The sequence below is a fragment of the Sylvia atricapilla genome, chromosome 13 (genome assembly GCF_009819655.1).
Source record: "Sylvia atricapilla isolate bSylAtr1 chromosome 13, bSylAtr1.pri, whole genome shotgun sequence".
NCBI classification, from domain to species: Eukaryota; Metazoa; Chordata; class Aves; order Passeriformes; family Sylviidae; genus Sylvia; species Sylvia atricapilla.
The window spans coordinates 18423020-18443564 of NC_089152.1; the positions used below are offsets into that span (position 1 = coordinate 18423020).

Below are 20545 nucleotides of genomic sequence, written 5' to 3' on the forward strand. Positions count from 1 at the left end.
TCCCACTGGTCCCAATCCCATTGTCCCCATTCCCATCCCAGTGTCCCCAATCCCAGTGTCCCCATTTCTAATCCTAATGTCCTCAATCCCAATCCCAGCGTCCCCAGTCCCAGTGTCCCCATTCCCAATCCTAATGTCCCCAGTCCAGTCCCAGTGTCCCCAATCCCAGTGTCCCCAGTCGCAGTGTCCCCATTCCCAGCCCATTCCCAACCCCATTCCCATCCCAATGTTCCCAATCCCAGTGCCAGTGTCCCATTCCCAGTGTCCCCATTCCCCTGTCCCCATTCCCAGCCCAAAACTTCCCAAATCTCTCCGGGTTTAGAAAAGTTGGGAAAACACAAAATTTCCCTAAAAAACCCGCCCCGGGGATTCCCCTCCCTGAATTCCCAGAGCTGTTCCTTTCCCCCCTTGGGGACATGCCCCCAAAAATTCCCGAGGATTTGTAGGATCACGAGGATTTTATGGAACGTTGGGAGGGTCCCTGTTTTGATTCCAGCCTTGGATTCCCTTAGGGAATGGGGAAAAAAACCCCGGGAATGATGGGAAAATTCGGGATAAAAAAGATTCCAAAGAGTCCTCGTGGTTCCCCGCTGTTTATTGGGAAAAGGGGGAATTTTGGGAACGCGTCGGAGTCGCCTCAGGAATTTCCCAGGAAAGGCGACGGGCGACGGTGTTGGGATCCGGCTGCCGTCAGGATCTGCGGGGAAAAATGGGAAAATCCTGGAAAATCCCATGGGAAAGGAGCGAAATCCCAATTCCCATCCTTAAATCCTAGAAAAATCTGTGGGAAAGGAGGAAATTCCCAATTCCCACCCCCCAAATCCTCGAAAATCCCATGGAAAAAGGAACAAAATCCCAATTCCCGCCCCAAAATCCTGGAAAAGCCCATGGGAAAGGAGCGAAATCCCAATTCCCATCCTTAAATCCTAGAAAATCCCATGGGAAAGGAGGAAAAAAAAATCCAACCCCAAATGGCCAAATCCTGGAAAATCCCATGGGAAAAGTAACAAAATCCCAATTCCCACCCCCCAAATCCTAGAAAAATCCGTGGGAAAGGAGGAAAATCCCAGTTCCCACCCCAAATCCTCGAAAATCCCATGGAAAAAGGAACAAAATCCAAATTCCCATCCCCTAAATTCTGGAAAATCCCATGGAAAATTCCAAACCCCAAATCTCGATTTTTTTTCATCCCCGACCTTCACCACTAAAAATACGTTGGAAGAGCTGGGAAAAAAGTGGGAAAAAGTGGGAAAAAAGTGGGAAAAAAGTGGGAAAAATGGGAAAAAAGTAAAAAAAGGTGTGAGGGAAAGCAGGGGAAAAGTGGAGGGGGAAAAGGGGAAAAAAAGCAGAAAAAGTGGGGATAAAAGTTGGGAAAAAACCAGGAAAAAAAAGCAAAAAAAAGCAGGGAGAAATGGGGGGAGGGGGAACCAGAAAAAAAAAAGTGGGGAAAAAAAGTGAAAAAGTGGGAGAAAAAGGGGGGAAAAGTCAGGGAAAAGTGGGGAATAAATGGGATACAAAGCAAAAAAAGTGGGAAAAAAGCTGGGAGAAAAGCAGGGGGGAAATGGAATAAAAGTGGGGGAAAAAAAGGAGGAAAAAAAAGTGGGGAAAAAACCAACAAAACCCAGGAAAAATATGGGGGGAAAATGCAAGAAAAAGGCAGGGGAAAAAATCAAAAAAGAGTGGGAAAAGTTTGGAAATAGGAAGAAAAAAGCTGGAAAAACTCAGTTAAAAGCTGGGAAAAGCAGGAAAAAAGTGGGGGGGAAAAAGCAGGAAAATTTCAGGAAAAAAAAATGGGGGGAAAAGCAGAAAAAAGTCAGAAAAAATATTGGAAAAAAGTGGGGAAAAAAACAAACAGAAAAATAAACAAAGGAAAAAAGCAGGACAAATAAGCAAAACAAAGCAGGAAAAATTGGGGGAAAAAAAGTGGGGAAAAATCAGACAAAAGTGGGGGGAAATGTGAAAAAAGGCAGGAAAAATTCAGGAAAAAAGCAGGAAAAATTTGGAAAAAGTTGGAAAAAAGCGGGAGAAAAGCCAGGAAAAAGCAGGAAAAATTCATTTAAAATGTGGGGGGAAAGCAGAAAACAGCGGGTAAAATTCGGGAAAAATTCTGAAAAAAGCAGGAAAAAATAATTTAAGAAGTGGGGGAAAAGCAGAAAAAATAGTGGAAGAAGTGGGAAAAATTTGGGGAAAATTCAGACAAAAAGCCGGAGAAAAGCTGGGAAAAAGCAGGAAAAATTCTGGAAAAAGCAGGGAAAATGCAATAAAAAGTGGGAAAAATTCATTAAAAGAGTGGGGGAAAAGCAGAAAACAGCAGAAAAATTCAGATAAAAGCAGGAAAAATTCATTTAAAAAGTGAGAAAAAAGAGATAAAAAGCAAAAAATTTGGCAAAAATCAGAAAAAAGCTGGAGAAAATCCGGGGGAAAGCAGGAAAAATTCATTCCAAAAGTGGGAAAAAAGCAGAAAAAAGTGGGGAAAATTTGGGAAAACTTCAGATAAAAGCAGGGAACATTCAGGAAAAAGCAGGGAAAAAATTCATTAGAAAGTGGGAAAAAGCAGCAAAAAATCACTTAAAAAGTGGGGGAAAAAAGTAGAAAAGTGGGGGGAAAAAAAGCGGGAAAACTCCAGAAAAAAGCTGGAGAAAAGCCAGGAAAAAGCAGGGAAAAAATCATTTAAAAGTGGGGAAAATTCATTAAAACTGGGGAATAAAGCTAAAGAAGTGGGGAAATTTTGGGAAAAATTCAGAAAAAAAGCAGGGAAAATTCATTAAAAAGTGGGGAAAATTTGGGAACAATTCAGGAAAGAGCCAGATAAAAGCAGGGGAAAAGCCGGAAAAATTAATTTAAAAAGTGGGAAAAATTAATTTATAAAGTGGGGGGAATACAGAAAAATTTGGGAAAAATTCAGATAAAAGCAGGGAAAAGATTCATTGAAAAATGAGGGAAAAGCAGCAAAAAAATCACTTAAAAAGTAAGGGAAAAAAACAGAAAAAGCGGGGAAAAAAGCAGGGGAACTCCAGAAAAAAGCCGGAGAAAAGCAGAGAAAAAGCAGGAAAAATTCATTTAAAAAGTGGGGAAAAAAGAGAAAAAAAGGCAAAAGCTTTGGGGGAAAATCAGAAAAAAGCTGGAGAAAATTCGGGAAAAATCAGGAAAAATTCATTTTAAAGAAAAAGCAGGAAAAAAATCATTTAAAAGTGGGGAAAATTCATTAAAACTGGGGAATAAAGCTAAAGAAGTGGGGAAATTTTGGGAAAAATTCAGAAAAAAAGCAGGGAAAATTCATCAAAAAGTGGGGAAAATTCATCAAAAAGTGGGGAAAATTTGGGAACAATTCAGGAAAGAGCCAGATAAAAGCAGGGGAAAAGCAGGAAAAATTAATTTAAAAAGTGGGAAAAAAGCAGTAAAAAGTGGGGAAAATTTGGGAACAATTCAGATAAAAGCAGGGGAAAAAAATTCATTAAAAAGCGAGGAAAAAGGCCGCAAAAAATCACTTAAAAATTGAGGAAAAAAAGCAGAAAAAGCAGGAAAAAAGCGGGAAAACTCCAGAAAAAAGCGGGATAAAAGCAGGGAAAAGGGAGGAGGAGCCGAAATCCCGTTTTATCCGGATTGGGGCCGTACTGGGCGATGCGGCAGTTGGACGCGGAGACGAAGCGGCCCGTGTAGTGGATGTGGCAGCGCACCACGTTGTTGGTGAAATCCGATTCCAGCACCAAATATTTGGGATTCACCTGGACCTGGGGATGGGGGAAAAGGAATCCCGAAAAATCAGAGGGGAAAAGGGAAAATAAAGCTGGAAAAATTATAAAAATCCCAGGGAAAATCGGGTGGGAATGAGGAATGAGGAGGGGAATAAGGGAATTGCTGAAAAAATGGGAAAAGGGGAAAAAAATCTATAGGAAAGGGGGGAAAAGGTGAAAATAAAATCCTAAGAATTAACGGGGGGAAAGTGAAATCCTGAAAAGGGAAATCCCAAAAAGGGAAAAAAAGAATTCCCCAGAATAGGGGAAAGGGGAGGGGAAAAATATTCCCAAAAATTAATAGGGGAAAAGGGAAATCCCCAAAAATGAAAAAGGAAAAAAAAAAAAAAATCCCGAAAATTAACATGGAAAAAGGAAATCCCGGAAAAGGAAAAAGTAATTCCGTAGAAAAGTGGGGAAAGGGGAAAAAAAATCCCAAAAATTAACAAGGGAAATGGGAAATCCCAAAAAATGAAAAAGGAAAAAAAAAAAATCCGTAGAAAAGGGGGGAAAGGGGGAAAAAAACCTCCTAAAAATTAGCGGAAGAAAAGGGAAATCTGAAAAAGGGGAAAAAAAATAATTCCCCAGAATAGGGGAAAGGGAAGGGGAAAAAGTTCCCCAAAATTAAGAGGGGAAAAGGGAAATCCCAAAAAATGAGAAAGGAAAAAAAAATCCGTAGAAAAGGGGGGAAAGGGGAAAAAAATCCTAAAAATTAACAGGGAAAAGGGAAATCCTGAAAAAGGAAAAAATAATTCCACAAAAAAGGGGGGAAAAGGGGGGGAAAAAATCCCAAAAATTGAGCGGGAAAAAGAAAAATCAAGGAAAAAATATTAAAAAAATGAACAGGGATAAAGGAAAATTGAGGGGAAAAAATTCCCAAAAATTGAGAGGAAAAAGGGGAAATCGGGGAAAAAAATCCCAAAATAAACCGGGAAAATGGGAACAAAAGCAGGAAAAACCCCAAAGGGTGGGAAACCCCAAAATTGGGATTTTCGGTCCCCAAAATGTCCCCCAATGTCCCCGAAATGTCCCAAAATGGCCCCAAAATGGCCCCAAATGTCCCCAAAATGCCCCAAAATGTCCGGAAGTGGTCCCAAAATGTCCCTCAAAAGTCCCCAAATGTCCGCAAAATGTCCCCAAAACATCTCCAAATGTCCCCAAAATGTCCCTGAAATGACCCCAAATGTCCCCAAAATGTCCAGGAAATGTCCAGGAAATGTCCCTGAAATGTCCCAAAAATGTCCGCAAAATGTCCCTGAAATGTCCTTGAAATGTCCCTGAAATGTCCCCAGAATGTCCCCAAATGTCCCTGGAATGTCCCCGAAATGTCCCCAGAATGTCCCCAAATGTCCCTAAAGGTCCCAGAATGTCCCCAAATGTCCCCAAAATGTCTCCAAATGTCCCCAAAATGCCCCAAAATGTCCGGAAGTGGTCCCAAAATGTCCCCAAAACATCTCCAAATGTCCCTAAAATGTCCCCAAATGTCCCCAAAACGTCCAGGAAATGTCCAGGAAATGTCTCAAAAATGTCCGCAAATGTCCCCAAAATGTCCAGGAAATGTCCCCAAAATGTCCCCAAAATGTCCCAGAATGTCCCCAAATGTCCCCAAATGTCCCAGAATGTCCCCAAATGTCCCCAAAACATCTCCAAATGTCCCCAAAATGCCCCAAAATGTCCCCAAAATGTCTCCAAATGTCCACAAAATGTCCCTAAAATGTCCCCAGATGTCCCCAAACGTCCCCCGATGTCCCCGGGGCACCTTGAGGATGTAGTTCCCGGGGGGGACATCGGTGATGTCGATCCATTGGCAGTCGATGTCGGCGTTGTAGGTGTCATAACAGCCCGGGCTGAGCCCCTGGAAACGGGAAAATGGGAATTGATTAACGGGGAAATGGGGAAAGGGGAAAAATGGGGGAGAAAAGGGGAAAATGGGGGAGAAAAGGACAAAAAATGAGAGAAAAATGGGCAAAAAATGAGAGAAAAAGGGTCAAAAATGAGAGAAAAAGGGACAAAAAAGGGGAAAATGGGAATTAATAAATGGGAAAATGGGAGGAAGGAGTGGGGGGGAAATGGGGAGAAAGGGAAAAATGGGGGAGAAAAGGGGGAAAATGAGGAAAAAGGACAAAAAATGAGAGAAAAAGGACAAAAAATGAGAGAAAAAGGGACAAAAAATGAGAGAAAAAAGACAAAAAATGAGAGAAAAAGGGACAAAAATTTACAGAAAAAGGGATAAAAAAGGGACAAAAAAGGGGAAAATGGGGAAAATGGGAATTAATAAATGGGGAAAATGGGGGGAAGGAGCGGGGGGAAAATGGGGGGAAAGGGGGAAAATGGGGGAGGAAAGGGAAAAATGGAGGAAAAAGGACAAAAAATGAGAGAAAAAGGGACAAAAAAGGGAAAAATGGGAATTAATAAATGGGAAAATGGGATGAAGGAGTGGGGGGGAATGGGGGAAGGGAAAAAATGAGGGAGAAAAGGGGAAAAAATGAGGGAGAAAAGGGAAAAAAATGGGGGGGGAAGGGAAAAAAATGGAGGAAAAAGGAGAAAAAATGAGAGAAAAAGGACAAAAATGAGAGAAAAGGGTCAAAAATTTACAGAAAAAGGGATAAAAAAGGGACAAAAAAGAGAAAAATGGGGAAAATGGAATTAATAAATGGGGGAAGTGGGGAGAAGGAGCGGGGGGAAAATGGGGGGGAAAGGGGGAAAATGGGGGAGGAAAGGGAAAAATGAGGAAAAAGGACAAAAAATTAGAAAAAGGGACAAAAATTTACAGAAAAAGGGACAAAAAAGGGAGAAAATGGGGGGAAATGGGAATTAATAAATGGGGGAATGGGGGAGCGGGGGAAAAGGAAAAAATGGGGGGAAAGGGGAAAAATGGAGGAAAAAGAACAAAAAATGAGCGAAAATGGATAAAAAAGGGATTAAAAAAGGGATAAAAAGGGAAAATGGGAGAAAAAAGGGGAGAAAAATGGACCAAAAAAGGGGGCAGAAAATGGGAAGAAAAAAGAAAATGAAGTAGAAAAATCGGGGATAAAAATGAGAAAATGGGGGGAAATAGGGGAAAATGGGGAAAAAAGGGAACAAAAAAGGGACCAAAAGGGACAAAAAAGGGACAAAAAAGGGACAAAAAGTGACAAAAAGGGACAAAAAAGGGACCCCTTGTGTGTTGTTGCAGTCTGGGCTGAGCCCCTGCGAAATTGGGAAAAAATGCAAAAAAATTTGGAAAAATGGGAATTAATGAGGGAAATTGTGGGAAAGAGAAAGGAAAAAGAAAAGGGGGGGGAGGAAAAATTGGAGGAAAAAGGACAAAAAAATGAGAGGAAAAGGGACAAAAATTTACAGAAAAAGGGACAAAAAAGGGTAAATGGGGGAAAATTGAAAAAAATGGAGAAAAATGGGAAAATGGGGGGAAAGAAGGGGAAAAAGGGGAAAAATGGAGCAAAAAGGACAAAAAATGAGAGAAAAAGGGATTAAAACAGGGATAAAAAACGTAAAAGGGGAAAAAATGGGGAAAAAGAGAAAAAAGGGACCAAAAGGGACCCCTCGGTAACAGCCCGGGCTGAGACCCTGCAAAATGAGGGAAAAAGGGAAAAAAATGGGGTAAGTGATGAGGGAAGAGGGAAAAATGGGAATAATTGGGGAAATGGGGGAGAAAAGGGAAAAAAATTGGGGGGAAATGGGAAAAATTGGGAAAATTGGAAAAAAAAGGATAAAAAATAGGGGGGAAAAGGGGGAAAGGGAAAAAAAGGACAAAAAAGGGACAAAAAGAGGGAAAAAGGGAAAAAAGGCCGGGGAAGGGGGAGGAAAAGGGACAAAAAGGGACAGAAAAAGGGGAAAATGGGACTGAAAGGGATAAAAAGGGACAAAAAAGGGGAAAAGGGGACAAAAGGGACCAGAAGTGACAAGGCCGCTGTCCCCAAGTGTCACCTGGGTGTGGGCGGGGCAGGTGCAGTGCCACAAATGGGGACAAAAGGGACCAAAAGGGACAAGAAGAGATCCAAAAGGGCCAAAAAAGGGGAGAAAAAGGGCAAAAAGGGAGAAAAATGGGGACAAAAAGTGGCCAAAGTGACAAGGTCACTGTCACCTGGGTGTGGGCGGGGCAGGCGCAGTGCCACAAATGGGGACAAAAGGGACCAAAAGGGACAAAAAGGGCTGCAAAGGGACCTAAAGGGACCAAACGGGACGGAAAGTGGCCGAAGTGACCAGGCCATTGTCCCCGTGTGTCACCTGAGGGTGGGTGGGGCAGGTGCAGTGCCACACGTGGGGACAAAAGGGACCAAAAGGGCTGGGAAAAGGGACCAAAAGTGACCTAAAGTGACCTAAGGGGACCGAAGTGGCCGAAGTGACCAGGCCGCTGTCCCCGTGTGTCACCTGGGTGTGGGCGGTGCAGGCGTAGCGCTTGAGGTGGCCGAAGTCACAGGTGGTGTCCTCCAGGCAGAAGCTGGCCTTGTGTCCCTCGGCCACACGGCGACCAGAGGTGACATCCAGCAGGTCATAGTGACTGAACTCCGCCATGCTGTGGTAGTGCCTGGGGACAGGGGACACACAGGGGACACTGCGGGGACATGGGGACACTCTGGGGACATGGGGACACTTTGGGGACATGGGGACAGTGGGGACAGTGGGGACAGTGGGGACAGTGGGGACACTCAGGTGACATCCAGCAAGTCATAGTGACTGAACTCCACCATGCTGTGGTAGTGCCTGGGGACAGGGGGACATGGGGACACTCTGGGGACAGTGGGGACAGTGGGGACATGGGGACACTCAGGTGACACCCAGCAGGTCACAGTGATTGAACTCCGCCATGCTGTGGTAGTGCCTGGGGACAGCGGACACTGAGGGGACATGGGGACACTCTGGGGACATGGGGACACTCTGGGGACAGTGGGGACATGGGAACACAGGTGACACCCAGCAGGTCATAGTGACTGAACTCCACCATGCTGTGGTAATGCCTGGGGACATGGGGACACTGAGGGGACATGGGGACACTCTGGGGACATGGGGACACTCTAAGGACAGTGGGGACACCCTGAAGACATTCAGGTGACACACGGACACTCAGGGGACATCTGGCAAGTCGCTGTGACTGAACTCTGCCGTGCTGTGGTAGTGCCTGGGGACACCGAGGGGACACTGGGGACACTGGGTCTGGGGACACTCAGGGGACACTCAGAGGACATTCAGGGGACATTCAGGGGAATAATCAGGGGATGATCAAGGGACATTCAAGAGACGTTCAAGGGGACAGTCATGGGGACAATCATGGGGACAATCATGGGACACCAAGGGGGACAATCAGGGGATATTGGGGACACCACAACTGAGACACTCAGGGGACAGTGAGGGGACACTCAGAGGACACTCAGGGGACACTCAGGGGACAGTGAGGGGACACTCAGGGGACACTCAGGGGACACTGGGGATGTCCCCACCCTTTAGAGGGGACATGGAGGGAGGGGACATCCCTGCTGGGGCACAGCAGGTGGCAGCTGCCGCCTTGGGGACATTCCCTGTGGCACCGAGGGGACACCAACTGCGGTGACTTTGGGGACAAAGAGCCCGGGGAAGGTGACACCAACCCCAACAAACCCCCAAACCTGACACAGACCCGGGGGAATTCTGGGAAAAAGCCCTCAAAGTGTCACCAGAGTGGGGGTGGGTGGCAGGGACAGGCTGGGGACAATCCTTGGGGGCACCTGGGCCACTGCCACCATCAGGGTGGCTTTGGGGACAAAGAGCTGAAGGAAGACCCCAAAATGAAGCCACCAAACGGGGAAACACCACTAAAATGCCTTCAGGGTGTCACCAGGCTGGGCGCTGGCACTGGGGACATCTGGGGACACTCTCTGGTGGCACCTGTGCCACTCCTGTCGATGCAGTGGCCTTGGGGACATTAATTCCAGGGGCGTGGTGGCTTTGGGGGCAAAGAGCCCAAGGAAGGTGGCACCACACCTCAAGGTCCCAAAGCAATGTCACTGAAAAGCTGCCACCAGAGGGAGGAGACAGGCTGGGGACAGGGCTGGGGACACTCACTGCCACCAACGTGGTGGCTTTGGGGACAAAGAGCTGAAGGAAGACCCCAAAACGAAGCCACCAACAGGTGGGAAACGCCACCGAAAGGCCACCCAAAGGCCACCCAAGGGCCACTCAAGGCCCCGGGGGTGCCAGCAGGGCTCTGGGCGCGGCTGGGGACAGCTGGGGACACTCACTGGTGGCAGCTGTGCCACTGCCAGCTGTGCCGGGGCTGGCTGGGCAGGAAGTCGGCCGTGCCCTGGTTCTTGACGCGCTGCGGGAAGCGCAGCAGCACCCGCACGTCGTAGTCGGTGACCTCGGCCGCGTACGCCGTGCTGGGGACAGCGGGGACAGCGGGGACAATGGGGACAGTGGGGACAGCGGGACAGTGGGGACAATGGGGATGGTGGCACTGCCACAGCCCCCTGCCCGCCCACGGGGAAATCCCCTTCGCCCTTTTCCCTTTTCCCCAGGGAATTTCCTCCGTGGGAAAGAAAGCGAAAAGGAGAGGGACAGCCCGAGCTCTTCCTGCCTGCTCCCGGTGCCTTTCCCTTCCCCTTTCCCTTTCCCTTCCCCTTCCCCTTTCCCTTTCCCTTCCCCTTCCCCTTCCCCTTCCCTTCCCCTTCCCCTTCCCCTTTCCCTTTCCCTTTCCCTTTCCCTTTCCCTTTCCCTTTCCCTTTCCCTTTCCCTTTCCCTTTCCCTTTCCCTTTTTTCTTCCCTTCCCCCCCTTCCCCTCGCTTTTTCCCCTTTTGCCTTTTTGCCTTTTTTCTTTTTCTCCTTTTCCCCTTTTTCCCTTTCCCTTTTTTTGTTTTCAATTTTTCCCTTTTCCCTTCCCCTTTTCCTTTCCCCTTCCCTTTCCTCCACCCTTCCCTTTTCCTTTTCCCTTTTCCTTTTTCCCTTTTCCCTTTCCCTTTTCCTTTTTCTCTTTTCCCTTTTCCATTTTCCTTTCTCTTTCCCTTTTCCCTCCCTTCCCCCTTTTTTCCCCATTTCCCCCTTCCCCCCCTTTCCCCTTCCCCTTTCCCTCTCCCCTTTCTCCCTTCCTCCTCCTCTCCCCTCTCCCCTCCCCACCCCCGGAGCTGTCCCTCTCTCCTTCCACATCCCCACCTCCTCCTCACCCTGAAACCCTCTCCCTTCCCGGGGTATCCCCCATCCTCCTCACCCCGGGGCTCCCTCTGTCCCCATCTCCCCGTCATCCCAATCCCCCCTTCACTTCCATCTCCCCTCACCCCAAGATCCCTTTTTCCCTCCTTTTCCCCTCATCCCAGGAGCTCTCTCCCTCCCGGGGTATCCCCATCTCCCCCTCATCCCAATCCCCCTTTATTCCCACTTTTCCCTCAATCCCCACCTCCCCCTCATCTCGGCCTCCCCTTCTTCCCAAAAATCCCATTTCCCGGGAATCCCGTTCCCCCTCTGTGCCCATCCCTGCCTCCCCCGGCCCCTCTCCGTGCCCCCACATCCCCCGATCCCAGAGCGCTCCCATTCCCGGGAATCCTCCTTGACACATTCCTGGGAATCCTTCCCCTGCCTATTCCCAGCAATCCCATCTCCCCCATTCCCGAGGATCCTCTCCCCCATTCCCGGGAATCCTCCTTCTCACATTCCTGGAAATCCTTCCCTCGCCCATTCCCGGCAATCCCATCTCTCCCATTCCCAGGAATCTCACCTGGCCCGACACTCCTCATCCCAGGCCTCTCCCATTCCCAGGAGTTCTCTTTCCCATTCCCGGGAATCCTCTCCCATTCCCAGAAATCCCATCTCTCCTAATCCCGGGAATTCTCTGTCCCAATTCCCGGGAATCTCACCTGGCCCAGCACTTCGCCTCATCCCAGACCTCTCCCATTCCCGGGAATCTCCTCTCCCCCATTCCTGGGAATCTCCTCTCTCCCATTCCCAGGAATCCTCTTTCCCATTCCCGGCAATCCCATCTCCCCCATTCCCGGGAATCCCATCTCCCCCATTCCCGGGAATCTCACCTGGCCCGACACTTCTCATCCCAGGTCTCTTCCATTCCCAGGAGTTCTCTTTCCCATTCCCGGCAATCCTCTCCCTCATTCCCGGCAATCCCATGTCCCCCATTCCCAGGAATCTCTCCCATCTCCCCCATTCCCGGCAATCCCATCTCCCCCATTCCTGGCAATCCTCTCCCATTCCTGGCAATCCCATGTCCCCCATTCCCAAGAATCTCTCCCATCTCCCCATTCCCGGCAATCCCATCTCCCCATTCCCAGGAATCTCTCCCGTCTCCCCGTTCCCGGCAGTCTCACCTGGCCAGACACTTCTCCTCGGCGGCGCAGCGCAGCGAGTACAGGTGAGCTCTCTGCACGTAGGTGGAGGCCTGGACGTAGTTGGGATCCGGGATCAGGTCCGGGAGACCTGCAGGAAACCCGGGATGTCACCGGGGACACGGACTGGGACAGGGACTGGGGACAGGGATTGGGGACAGGGACGGGGACAGGGACGGGGGACAGGGACTGGGGACAGGGATTGGGGACAGGGATTGGGACAGGGATTGGGACAGGGACTGGGACAGGGACGGGGGACAGGGATTAGGGACAGGGATTGGGACAGGGATTGGGGACAGGGATTGGGGACAGGGATTGGGGACAGGGATTGGGACAGGGACGGATGGGGACAGGGACTGGGACAGGGACGGGGGACAGGGATTGGGGACAGGGATTGGGACAGGGATTGGGGACAGGGATTGGGGACAGGGATTGGGACAGGGATTGGGACAGGGATTGGGACAGGGACGGATGGGGACAGGGATTGGGACAGGGATTGGGGACAGGGATTGGGGACAGGGATTGGGACAGGGATTGGGACAGGGACTGGGACAGGGACGGGGGACAGGGATTGGGGACAGGGATTGGGACAGGGATTGGGGACAGGGATTGGGGACAGGGATTGGGGACAGGGATTGGGACAGGGATTGGGACAGGGACGGATGGGGACAGGGATTGGGACAGGGATTGGGGACAGGGATTGGGGACAGGGATTGGGACAGGGACGGATGGGGACAGGGATTGGGGACAGGGACAGGGACAGGGACGGGGGACAGGGATTGGGGACAGGGATTGGGGACAGGGATTGGGACAGGGATTGGGACAGGGACTGGGACAGGGATTGGGGACAGGGACTGGGGACAGGGATTGGGGACAGGGACGGATGGGGACAGGGATTGGGGACATCCAGGATCAGATCCGGGAGACCTGTGGGAAAAGCGGGATGGATATCATTGGGGACAAAGACTGGGGATGGGGACTGGGACATCCGGGATCAGATCTGGAGGTCCTGCAGGACCACGGGGACATCCCTGAGCACAGGGACATCCCCTGGGGACAGGGACATCCCCTGGAATTGGGGACACAGCTCCTGGAGGCCTGGACACATTTGGGATCTGGGAATGACCACAGGGACATCCCTGGTGGCATCCCTGGTGGCATCCCTGGGGACACGGATGTCCATGGGGACAGGGGACATCACATGGGGACAAGGACTGGGGACATCCGTGAGGACAGGGGTTGGGGACACAGCTCTGGGTGGCCTGGACTCATTTAGTATCTGGGAACGACCACGGGGCATCCCTGGGGACAGGGACTAGGGACAGGGACTGGGACAGGGATTGGGACAGGTACTGGGACGGATGAGGACAGGGGTTGGGGACACAGCTCTGGGTGGCCTGGACTCATTTGGGAGCTGGGAATGACCACGGGGACATCCCTGGGGACAGAGACAAGGGCTGGGGACATCCCTGGGGACAGGGACGGGTTCCACGGCCGCCCCTCCCAGCAGCCCTTGGGGGAAGTTGCGGGTCTCCGCTCCCGCTGCGTTTTCCCAATTTCCAGCTGGAAAATTCGCCCTCCCCTTCCCTCCCCTCCTCCTCTGGCCGATCCCATCTCCGCAGCGGGATCAGGGTTGGGGATCGAGGTCGGGGTCGGGATTGGAGTCGGGATCAGGGTCGGGATGGCTCGGGCCGCTCCCCTGGAAGCCATTCCCTGTCCCAGCCCTGGATGTGTCCCTGGACACGCGGGGACTGGGCGGTGACAATCCCTGCCATGGCACCGTCCCCATTCCCTGCTTTTCACCCCACGGCGGGGTTATCCCTGCCTTGATCCATCCTCTCCTGAAATTCCAGACAATTCCCCAGGGTAGGAGGGAGCTGGGATGGACAGAGGGACGCAGGGACGGCGGGGCTGCCTCAGTTTCCCAAATTTATGGACCCGCAACTGGAGCTGGAATTCCACCTCCTTTCTGCCCCTCCCCTTCCCAAAGGCTCCTCCAGCCCCTGGAATTGTCCTGGAATCACCCCTCGGGAAGGATTGGCACAGGGGATGTTCCCCAGGGGCTCTGTGCCTCCTGTCACATTCCCATCCCATTCCCATCCTTAGCCCACTCCCATCCCCATCCCCATCCCTATCCCGATTCCATCCCCATCCCTATCCCGATTCCATCCCCATCCCTATCCCGATTCCATCCCATCCCTATCCCAATTCCATTCCCATCCTTATCCCTGTGCCATCCCAATTCCATCCTCACTCTTCTCCCTGTTCCCATCCCTATCCCTATCCCAATCCCATCCCCATTATTTTCATCCCCATTCTTATCCCAATCCCTGTCCCTATTCCCATCCCTATCCCTGTTCCCATCCCAATAATCTTCATCGCCATCCCTATTCCCATCCCTATCGCCATTCCCATAATCCCTATCCTCATTTCTGTCATCTTCAGCCCTGTCCCCATCCCCTCGCCATTCCCAAAATCCCCATCCCCAGCCTCAGCTCCATCCTCGTCCCCATTCCCAACTCCATTCCCATCTCCATAATCCCCACCCCCATTCCTATAATCCCTATTCCCATCCCCAGCCCATTCCCAAAATCTCCAACCCCATTCCCAGGCCGACTTCCATCCCTATCCCATTTCCAGCCCCATCCTCATCCCTCACCCCATTCCCATGATCCCTATCCTCATCCTTATTCCTGTTCCAATCCCATCCCCATCATCTTCATCCCTATCCCCATTTCCAACCTCATTCCCATCCCTATCACCATCCCCATCCCATTCCCACAATCCCCATTCCCACAATCCCCATTCCTACAATCCCCATTCCCACAATCCCCAATCCCAAAATCCCCAACCCCATTCCCAGCCCAATCCCCATAATCTCATTCCCAGCTCCAGTCCCACCCCTTCCCATCCCCCAGGATCACCTCTTCCCATTTCCCAGCCCAATTCCCCATTTTCCCTGTTTTCCCCCTGTTTTTCCCTGGTTTCCTCTGTTTTTCCCTGGTTTCCCCTGGTGTTCTCCCTGTTTTCCCCATTTTCTCTGGTTTCTCCCTGGTTTCCCCTGTCTTTTCCCCCGATTTTTCCCATTTTCCCTGGTCTTTCCCTGTTTTTCCCCGTTTTTTCCCCATTTCCCCCTGGTTTTCCCTGGTTTCCCCTGGTTTTCCCCCAGTTTTCCCTGATTTTCTCCCCGTTTTCCCCATTTTTCCCTGGTTTCCCCTGGTTTTCCCCCCTGGTTTTCCCTGTTTTCCCCAATTTTCCCTGTTTTTTTCCCCTGGTTTCCCTCATTTCCCCCCGTTTTTCCCCATTTTTCCCCATTTTCCCCTGGTTTTCCCCGTTTTCCCCTGGACAGGAGAACAATGCCTCCTTGTTTCTGGGCCTGCCTTCCCGGGAGGGATCACGTCATTCCTTTGGAGCTCATTTCCTGCCCCATTCCCGCTGATGTAATTCCCGAGGGGTCCCAAAAAACAAACCCCAAAACCAATCCCAAAAAACCCACCAGGAGAGCTCGGAAAAAAACCTTCTCCCCCATGCCTTAAAAAAATTCCTAAAAAAATAAACACAAACCCCAAACCCCCAAAAATCCTGATGGAAAAGGACCCCGGGGCAGCCAAGGGAAGGTTTTCCATCCTTCAGAAACTTTTTCCCTCCCTGCCGTTGTTTAGAAGGAATTCTTGGAAGCTCCGGAGCGAAATCCGACTCCCGGACCAACGGGGAGTTTTATGGGATTTGGGTTTTCCCCTTCCCCGCTGGATTTCGCCCCGGGATGGCCTCGTTCTTTTTATAGGATCTCGTGCCTCCTTTTGGGGTCAAACCTCCGGAATTCACGGGATATCGGGATCCGGGATCTGGGATTGTCCCCATCCCACCCCCAATTCTGCGGGGTTTTCCTGCTTCCCAAAAATCCTGGGAAAATCGTTCCCGGATGGGGATGATCCCAGTAGGAAAAGGTTTGGGTTTTCCCACCCGGCCCCTCGGCTGCCCCAGGAGCTGCCAGAGGAGATTTCTGTCCGTTCCCAGGAAAATCGGGATAATGGGCCCCTGTCAGTGCAGGTGTGCCGGGATCAGCCGGAAAGTCCCACAGGGAGCCGTGGAAAAGCGGGAGAGGAGGGGATGGGAATGGGGACACCCGGAGTGACCGAGGGGATTCCAGCATCTCATCCCAACCCCATTCCCAATTCCACTCCCAATTCTACTCCCAATTCCACTGCCAATTCCATCCCATCAGTCCCATCCCAATCCCATTCCTAATCCTGATTCCATTCATAATTCCATCCCGTCAATCCCATCACAATCCCATTCCCAATCTCAATTCCATTCACAATTCCAGTTCCTCACCATCCTATCCCATTTTATCCCATTCCCAATCCCAATCTCATCCCATCCACCCCGTTCCATTCCCATTCCCAGTTCCATTCCCAGTCCCAATCCCAATCCCATCCCGTCAGAATCCCTCCTCCATCCCCACAGAATCCCGGGATTCCCAGCCCCTGGAATCACCCCAATCCCAAATCCGACCCCAGCAAAGGGAGACTTTCCTGGGAATTCCAACCTCTCCCACCTCATCCCGGGGTGACGCCTAATTCCCGCTTGGTGGGACCCGAATTCCCAGCGCCCCGTGGAATTCCCAAATCCCACTTTCCTGCCAAAACCAGCCCTGGGGCACCCAATCCACAGGGCCGGGGGGGGAAACCCTCCTGGAAATGGGATTGGGGTTGGGACTGGGGTGAGGAACCTCTGGATATGGGATCGGGGTTGGGACTGGGGTGAGGGAACCCAGAAAATGGGATCCAGGTTGGGATTGGGGCCAGTAAGTTTTGGAGATGGGATCAAGGTCAGGATTTAGGTGAGGAACCCCTGGAGATGGGATCAGGGATCAGAAAGCCCCTGGAGATGGGATCCAGGTGGGGATTGGGGTGGGGGAACCTCTTGAAACAGGATTGGGATCAGGGAATCCCTGGAAATGGGATCAGGGTTAGGATCAGGGTTGGGAAGCCCCTGGAGATGGGATCAGGGTTGGGAGCTGGATGAGGAACCCCTGGAGATGGGATTGGGGTCAGGACGCTTTTGGGGTCAGGGTTGGGATGGGGATGAGGAACACCTGGAGATGGAATCTGGGCTGGGACCAGGATGAAGAAACTCCCTGGAAACGGGATCGGGGTGGGAATCTGGGTAGGGGAAACTTTCGGGGTCTGCAGCTCCCTTCCCTTTCCTTCCCCACCGCCAGGAGCTGCTCCTCTCCCTCCCACCTCTGGATCAGGCCTGGAATTTTTCCATCCCCTCTTCCCAGATTTCCCCACCATGTGCAGACCCCCCACGGCCCCATTCCCACAGAAACCCCGAGAATTCCTTCATTAACCCCCCAGCCCCATTTATTTCCCCATGTCCCCCTGGTTTTCACTAGTTTTCCCTGTTTTTCTCCAGTTTTCCCTAGTTCATCCCAGGTTTTCCCCTGGGTTTTCCCCTGGTTTTCCCTATTTTTCCCTGTTTCCCTCCTTTTCCCCCCTGATTTTCCCCGTTTTTCCCTGCTTTTCTCCCATTTCCCCCTGCTTTTCTCACATTTTCCCTCTTCTTTTTCCCCATTTTCCCCCGTTTTTCCCCTGTTTTTTGCCCCGATCAGATTCCCCCATTAACCCGCAGCCGGGGGCCGGGAATGCCGAACATTCCTGCCCGATCCGGCCGGGATTAGGAGCCTCCCGAGGAGCTTTGGCCGCCCAACTCATCACTAATAATTAACACTTCACAATTAACACCAAATCCGGCGCCGGGCACCGCTGGCTCCAATTAGGGTCCCCGGGAGGTGACAGGGAGGTGACAACATTCCCAAAACACCGCGAGTGACCCCGGCGCGGGAGACGCCGGAATTTCACGGGGGGGATTTTTGATTCCCGTGGAATTTCCCCGGGAAAAGCGGGAAGGAGCTCCGGGAGCTGAGTGTCCCGAATTCCCTGGCGGAGCCACCGGCTCCAGGGATCCTGGAAGGACACGGACGCTGCCAACGGGGAATTTGGCTGGAATTTTTCCCGGGGAATGTGGCCGGGATCTTTGCCGGGTCATCGGAGGGGCAGCTGTCCTCGAGTGTCCCTCCGGAGCCTCGGGAATTCCGGAATTCCCTGAATCCCTCATTCTAGGCTTCTCCCGAGATCCCCCCAAAATCCCGAGTTTCTCAGGCTTCTCCTGAGATCCCAAAAAAACCCCGAGTTTTTCCTGGAGTGTTCTCTCCCTGTCCGTGTAGGGCTGGGCTGGGCCGGGCCCTTCCCACGGCCCCAAATCCCTCGGGATGGGCTTTTCCCAGAAATCTGGGATGGGGCTGGGCAGGTCACGGGGTCAGCCTGGGATGGGATTCCCGAAGGATGGGCTGGGAGCAGCTCCCGAGGGCTCCTCACGCCCTTCGGAGCGAAAACTCCCGGAAAGCTCAGCCCAGATCCCGGGATTTCACTGGGATGGGGACGGAGTGACCCCGGAGTGACCCTGGAGTGACCCTGGAGTGACCCTGGAGCGGCTGGAATGGGGGGAGCATGGATCCATCCATCCATCCATCCATCCATCCATCCATCCATCCATCCATCCATCCATCCATCCGGGAATGAAGAGTGTGCTGGCTGGGATAACCGGGATCAGCCCTGTCCCATCCCAAACATTCCATGGATAACGGGGATCAGCCCTGTCCCATCCCAAACATTCCATGGATAACCGGGATCAGCCCTGTCCCATCCCAAACATTCCATGGATAACCGGGATCAGCCCTGTCCCATCCCCGTGTGATCCCAGTCGGAGGCACAAGAACACCCCATGGATATGGGACGAGCTGGGACATGGCACAGCCCCATCCTAAAAAATTTGGGATACCCTGGGACACAGCACATCCTCATCCCCAAGAATGATGGGATTACCTGGCACAGCTCCCAGCAATGCCCTGGGACACGGCATGGCCCCATCCCAAAGTTACGGGATGACTTTGGATCGCCCTCATTCCCAAAGCCCGCGGGCTCTCCAGGAGCCCCTCCGGCTCCACCCCAGGCCCGCACACTCCCGGGAATCCCGCCGCTGGCCGGGAAAGGCCGAGGGAAGCCGCAACTCACCGCGGGCCCCCAGGCTGGGCCTGTAGACGCTGCCCACGCTGAGCCGCGCTTGGCTGTCGGGCACCGCCTGCGGGATTTCGGGGCTCCGGCCGGGAATGAAGGGCTCGGGATGAGCCATCCCAAAGGATTCGGGGCCCCGGAAGGGCGGCTGCCGCTCGTGGGGCGGGAATTGCGCCCCAAATGCCAGGTTTTCCATGGAGCCCGTCCCGGCGTGCGGCTCGGGCTCGGTGTCGTGGTACAGGCTGTGGGAATAGCGGCGGTCCAGCGGGAATCCCGCCGCTCCGTAGGGATTGGGCTCCTCGCCGAGATCCTCGGGCAGCGCGCGGGGCTGCAGCGGGAACGCCACCCCCGGCCCTGTCCCCAGCCCTGTCCCCAGCCCTGTCCCTAAGCCTGTCCCCATCCTGCTCCCTATGCCAGCCTCCATCCCTGTCCCAGTCCCCATCCCCATCCCTGTCCCCATCCTTGTCCCTATTCCAGCCTCCACCCCTGTCCCCACCCCTGTCCCCAGCCCTGTCCCCACCGCGCTCCGCGACGCGGGGACCCCCTCGTGGCGCTCCCCGTGCGGTGCCACCCCCGCGGCGACAAAGGGCGGCTGTCCCGCCACCCCCGCGGCGACAAAGGGCGGCTGTCCCGCCGAGGCGGAGGCGAAGGCGAACGACGACACGGCCACCCCGGAGGATGTCGCCTGCCGCCCGCGCGCCGCCTGTCGCCGCTGTCCCCCGCCGTCGCCCAGCGGGCCGTCCCGCCAGTTGGGCGGCACCTGGCCGAAGCCGAAGGGATGTCGCGCTTGTCCCCGCACCGTGCCCGAGGCGGGGGCCTGGCGGCGGACGCTGCCGCCCGTTGTCCCCGCGGTCCCCGCGGTCCCCGCCAGCCAGAGGCGGCTGCCCGCGGGCCGCTCCTGCCCGGCGGGCACGAACTCGGCGCCGCTGTTGAGGAGGCTGTAGAGGCGCCCGTTGTTCTCCCACTGGATCAGCTGCCGCCACGGCTCCTGCGCCGCCGCCAGCAGCAGCAGCGCGGCCCAGAGCGCCCCGCGCCGCCACAGCCCCGCCGGCATCGCCCGAGGTCGCTGTCACCGCCCGTGTCACCTCCCCGGGCCAGCGGCGCCGGTGGCAGCGGGGCTCGGGCCCGTCCCGCTCGAAGCGCGGGGCCGGCGGCGCCTCCGCCTCTGCCGCCTTCTCCTGCCCCCTTCGCCCTCCTCTTCCTCCTCCGCTCCCTTCTCCTGCTCCTCTTCTCCTCCGCCTTTTCGCCCTCCTCCTCTTCCTCCGCCTCCTCTTCTCCCTTCTCCTCCTTTTCCAAGCCTTCCTCCCTCCTCCTCCTCCTCCTCCCCCTGTCCCTCCCCCTGTCCTCTCTCCTTCCTCTCTCTCCCCCTTTTCCCAAACTTTCCTCCCTCCTCCGACCCCGGCTCCTCCTCCTCCTGCTCCGCTTTTTCCTC

General features: G+C 53.1%; 1 protein-coding gene across 1 annotated transcript; it reads right to left on the reverse strand.

Annotated features, from left to right (window-relative positions):
* Nucleotides 1-548: 548 nt before the first annotated feature.
* Nucleotides 549-20167, reverse strand: LOXL1 (lysyl oxidase like 1). The gene is made up of 7 exons (XM_066328681.1): nucleotides 19114-20167; nucleotides 12017-12125; nucleotides 9950-10087; nucleotides 8106-8262; nucleotides 5494-5589; nucleotides 3616-3731; nucleotides 549-697 (listed from the first exon to the last, which is right to left on the reverse strand). The coding sequence occupies exons 1-7, from the start codon at nucleotides 20165-20167 to the stop codon at nucleotides 691-693; spliced, it is 1677 nt and encodes a 558-aa protein (XP_066184778.1). The 3' UTR covers nucleotides 549-690.
* Between the last annotated feature and the right edge of the window lie 378 nt (nucleotides 20168-20545).

What these genes read in the sequence shown, in the direction of transcription:
- LOXL1 (XM_066328681.1), bottom strand. Translation starts at nt 20,167, where the DNA reads ATGCCGGCGGGGCTGTGGCGGCGCGGGGCGCTCTGGGCCGCGCTGCTG. An exon ending in GAGGAGAAGTGTCTGGCCAG is followed by an intron (nt 10,088 to 12,016) that starts GTGAGACTGCCG and finishes CGCTGTCCCCAG; the next exon opens with CACGGCGTACGCGGCCGAGG. An exon ending in CCTGCACCGCCCACACCCAG is followed by an intron (nt 5,590 to 8,105) that starts GTGACACACGGG and finishes TCCCGTTTCCAG; the next exon opens with GGGCTCAGCCCGGGCTGTTA.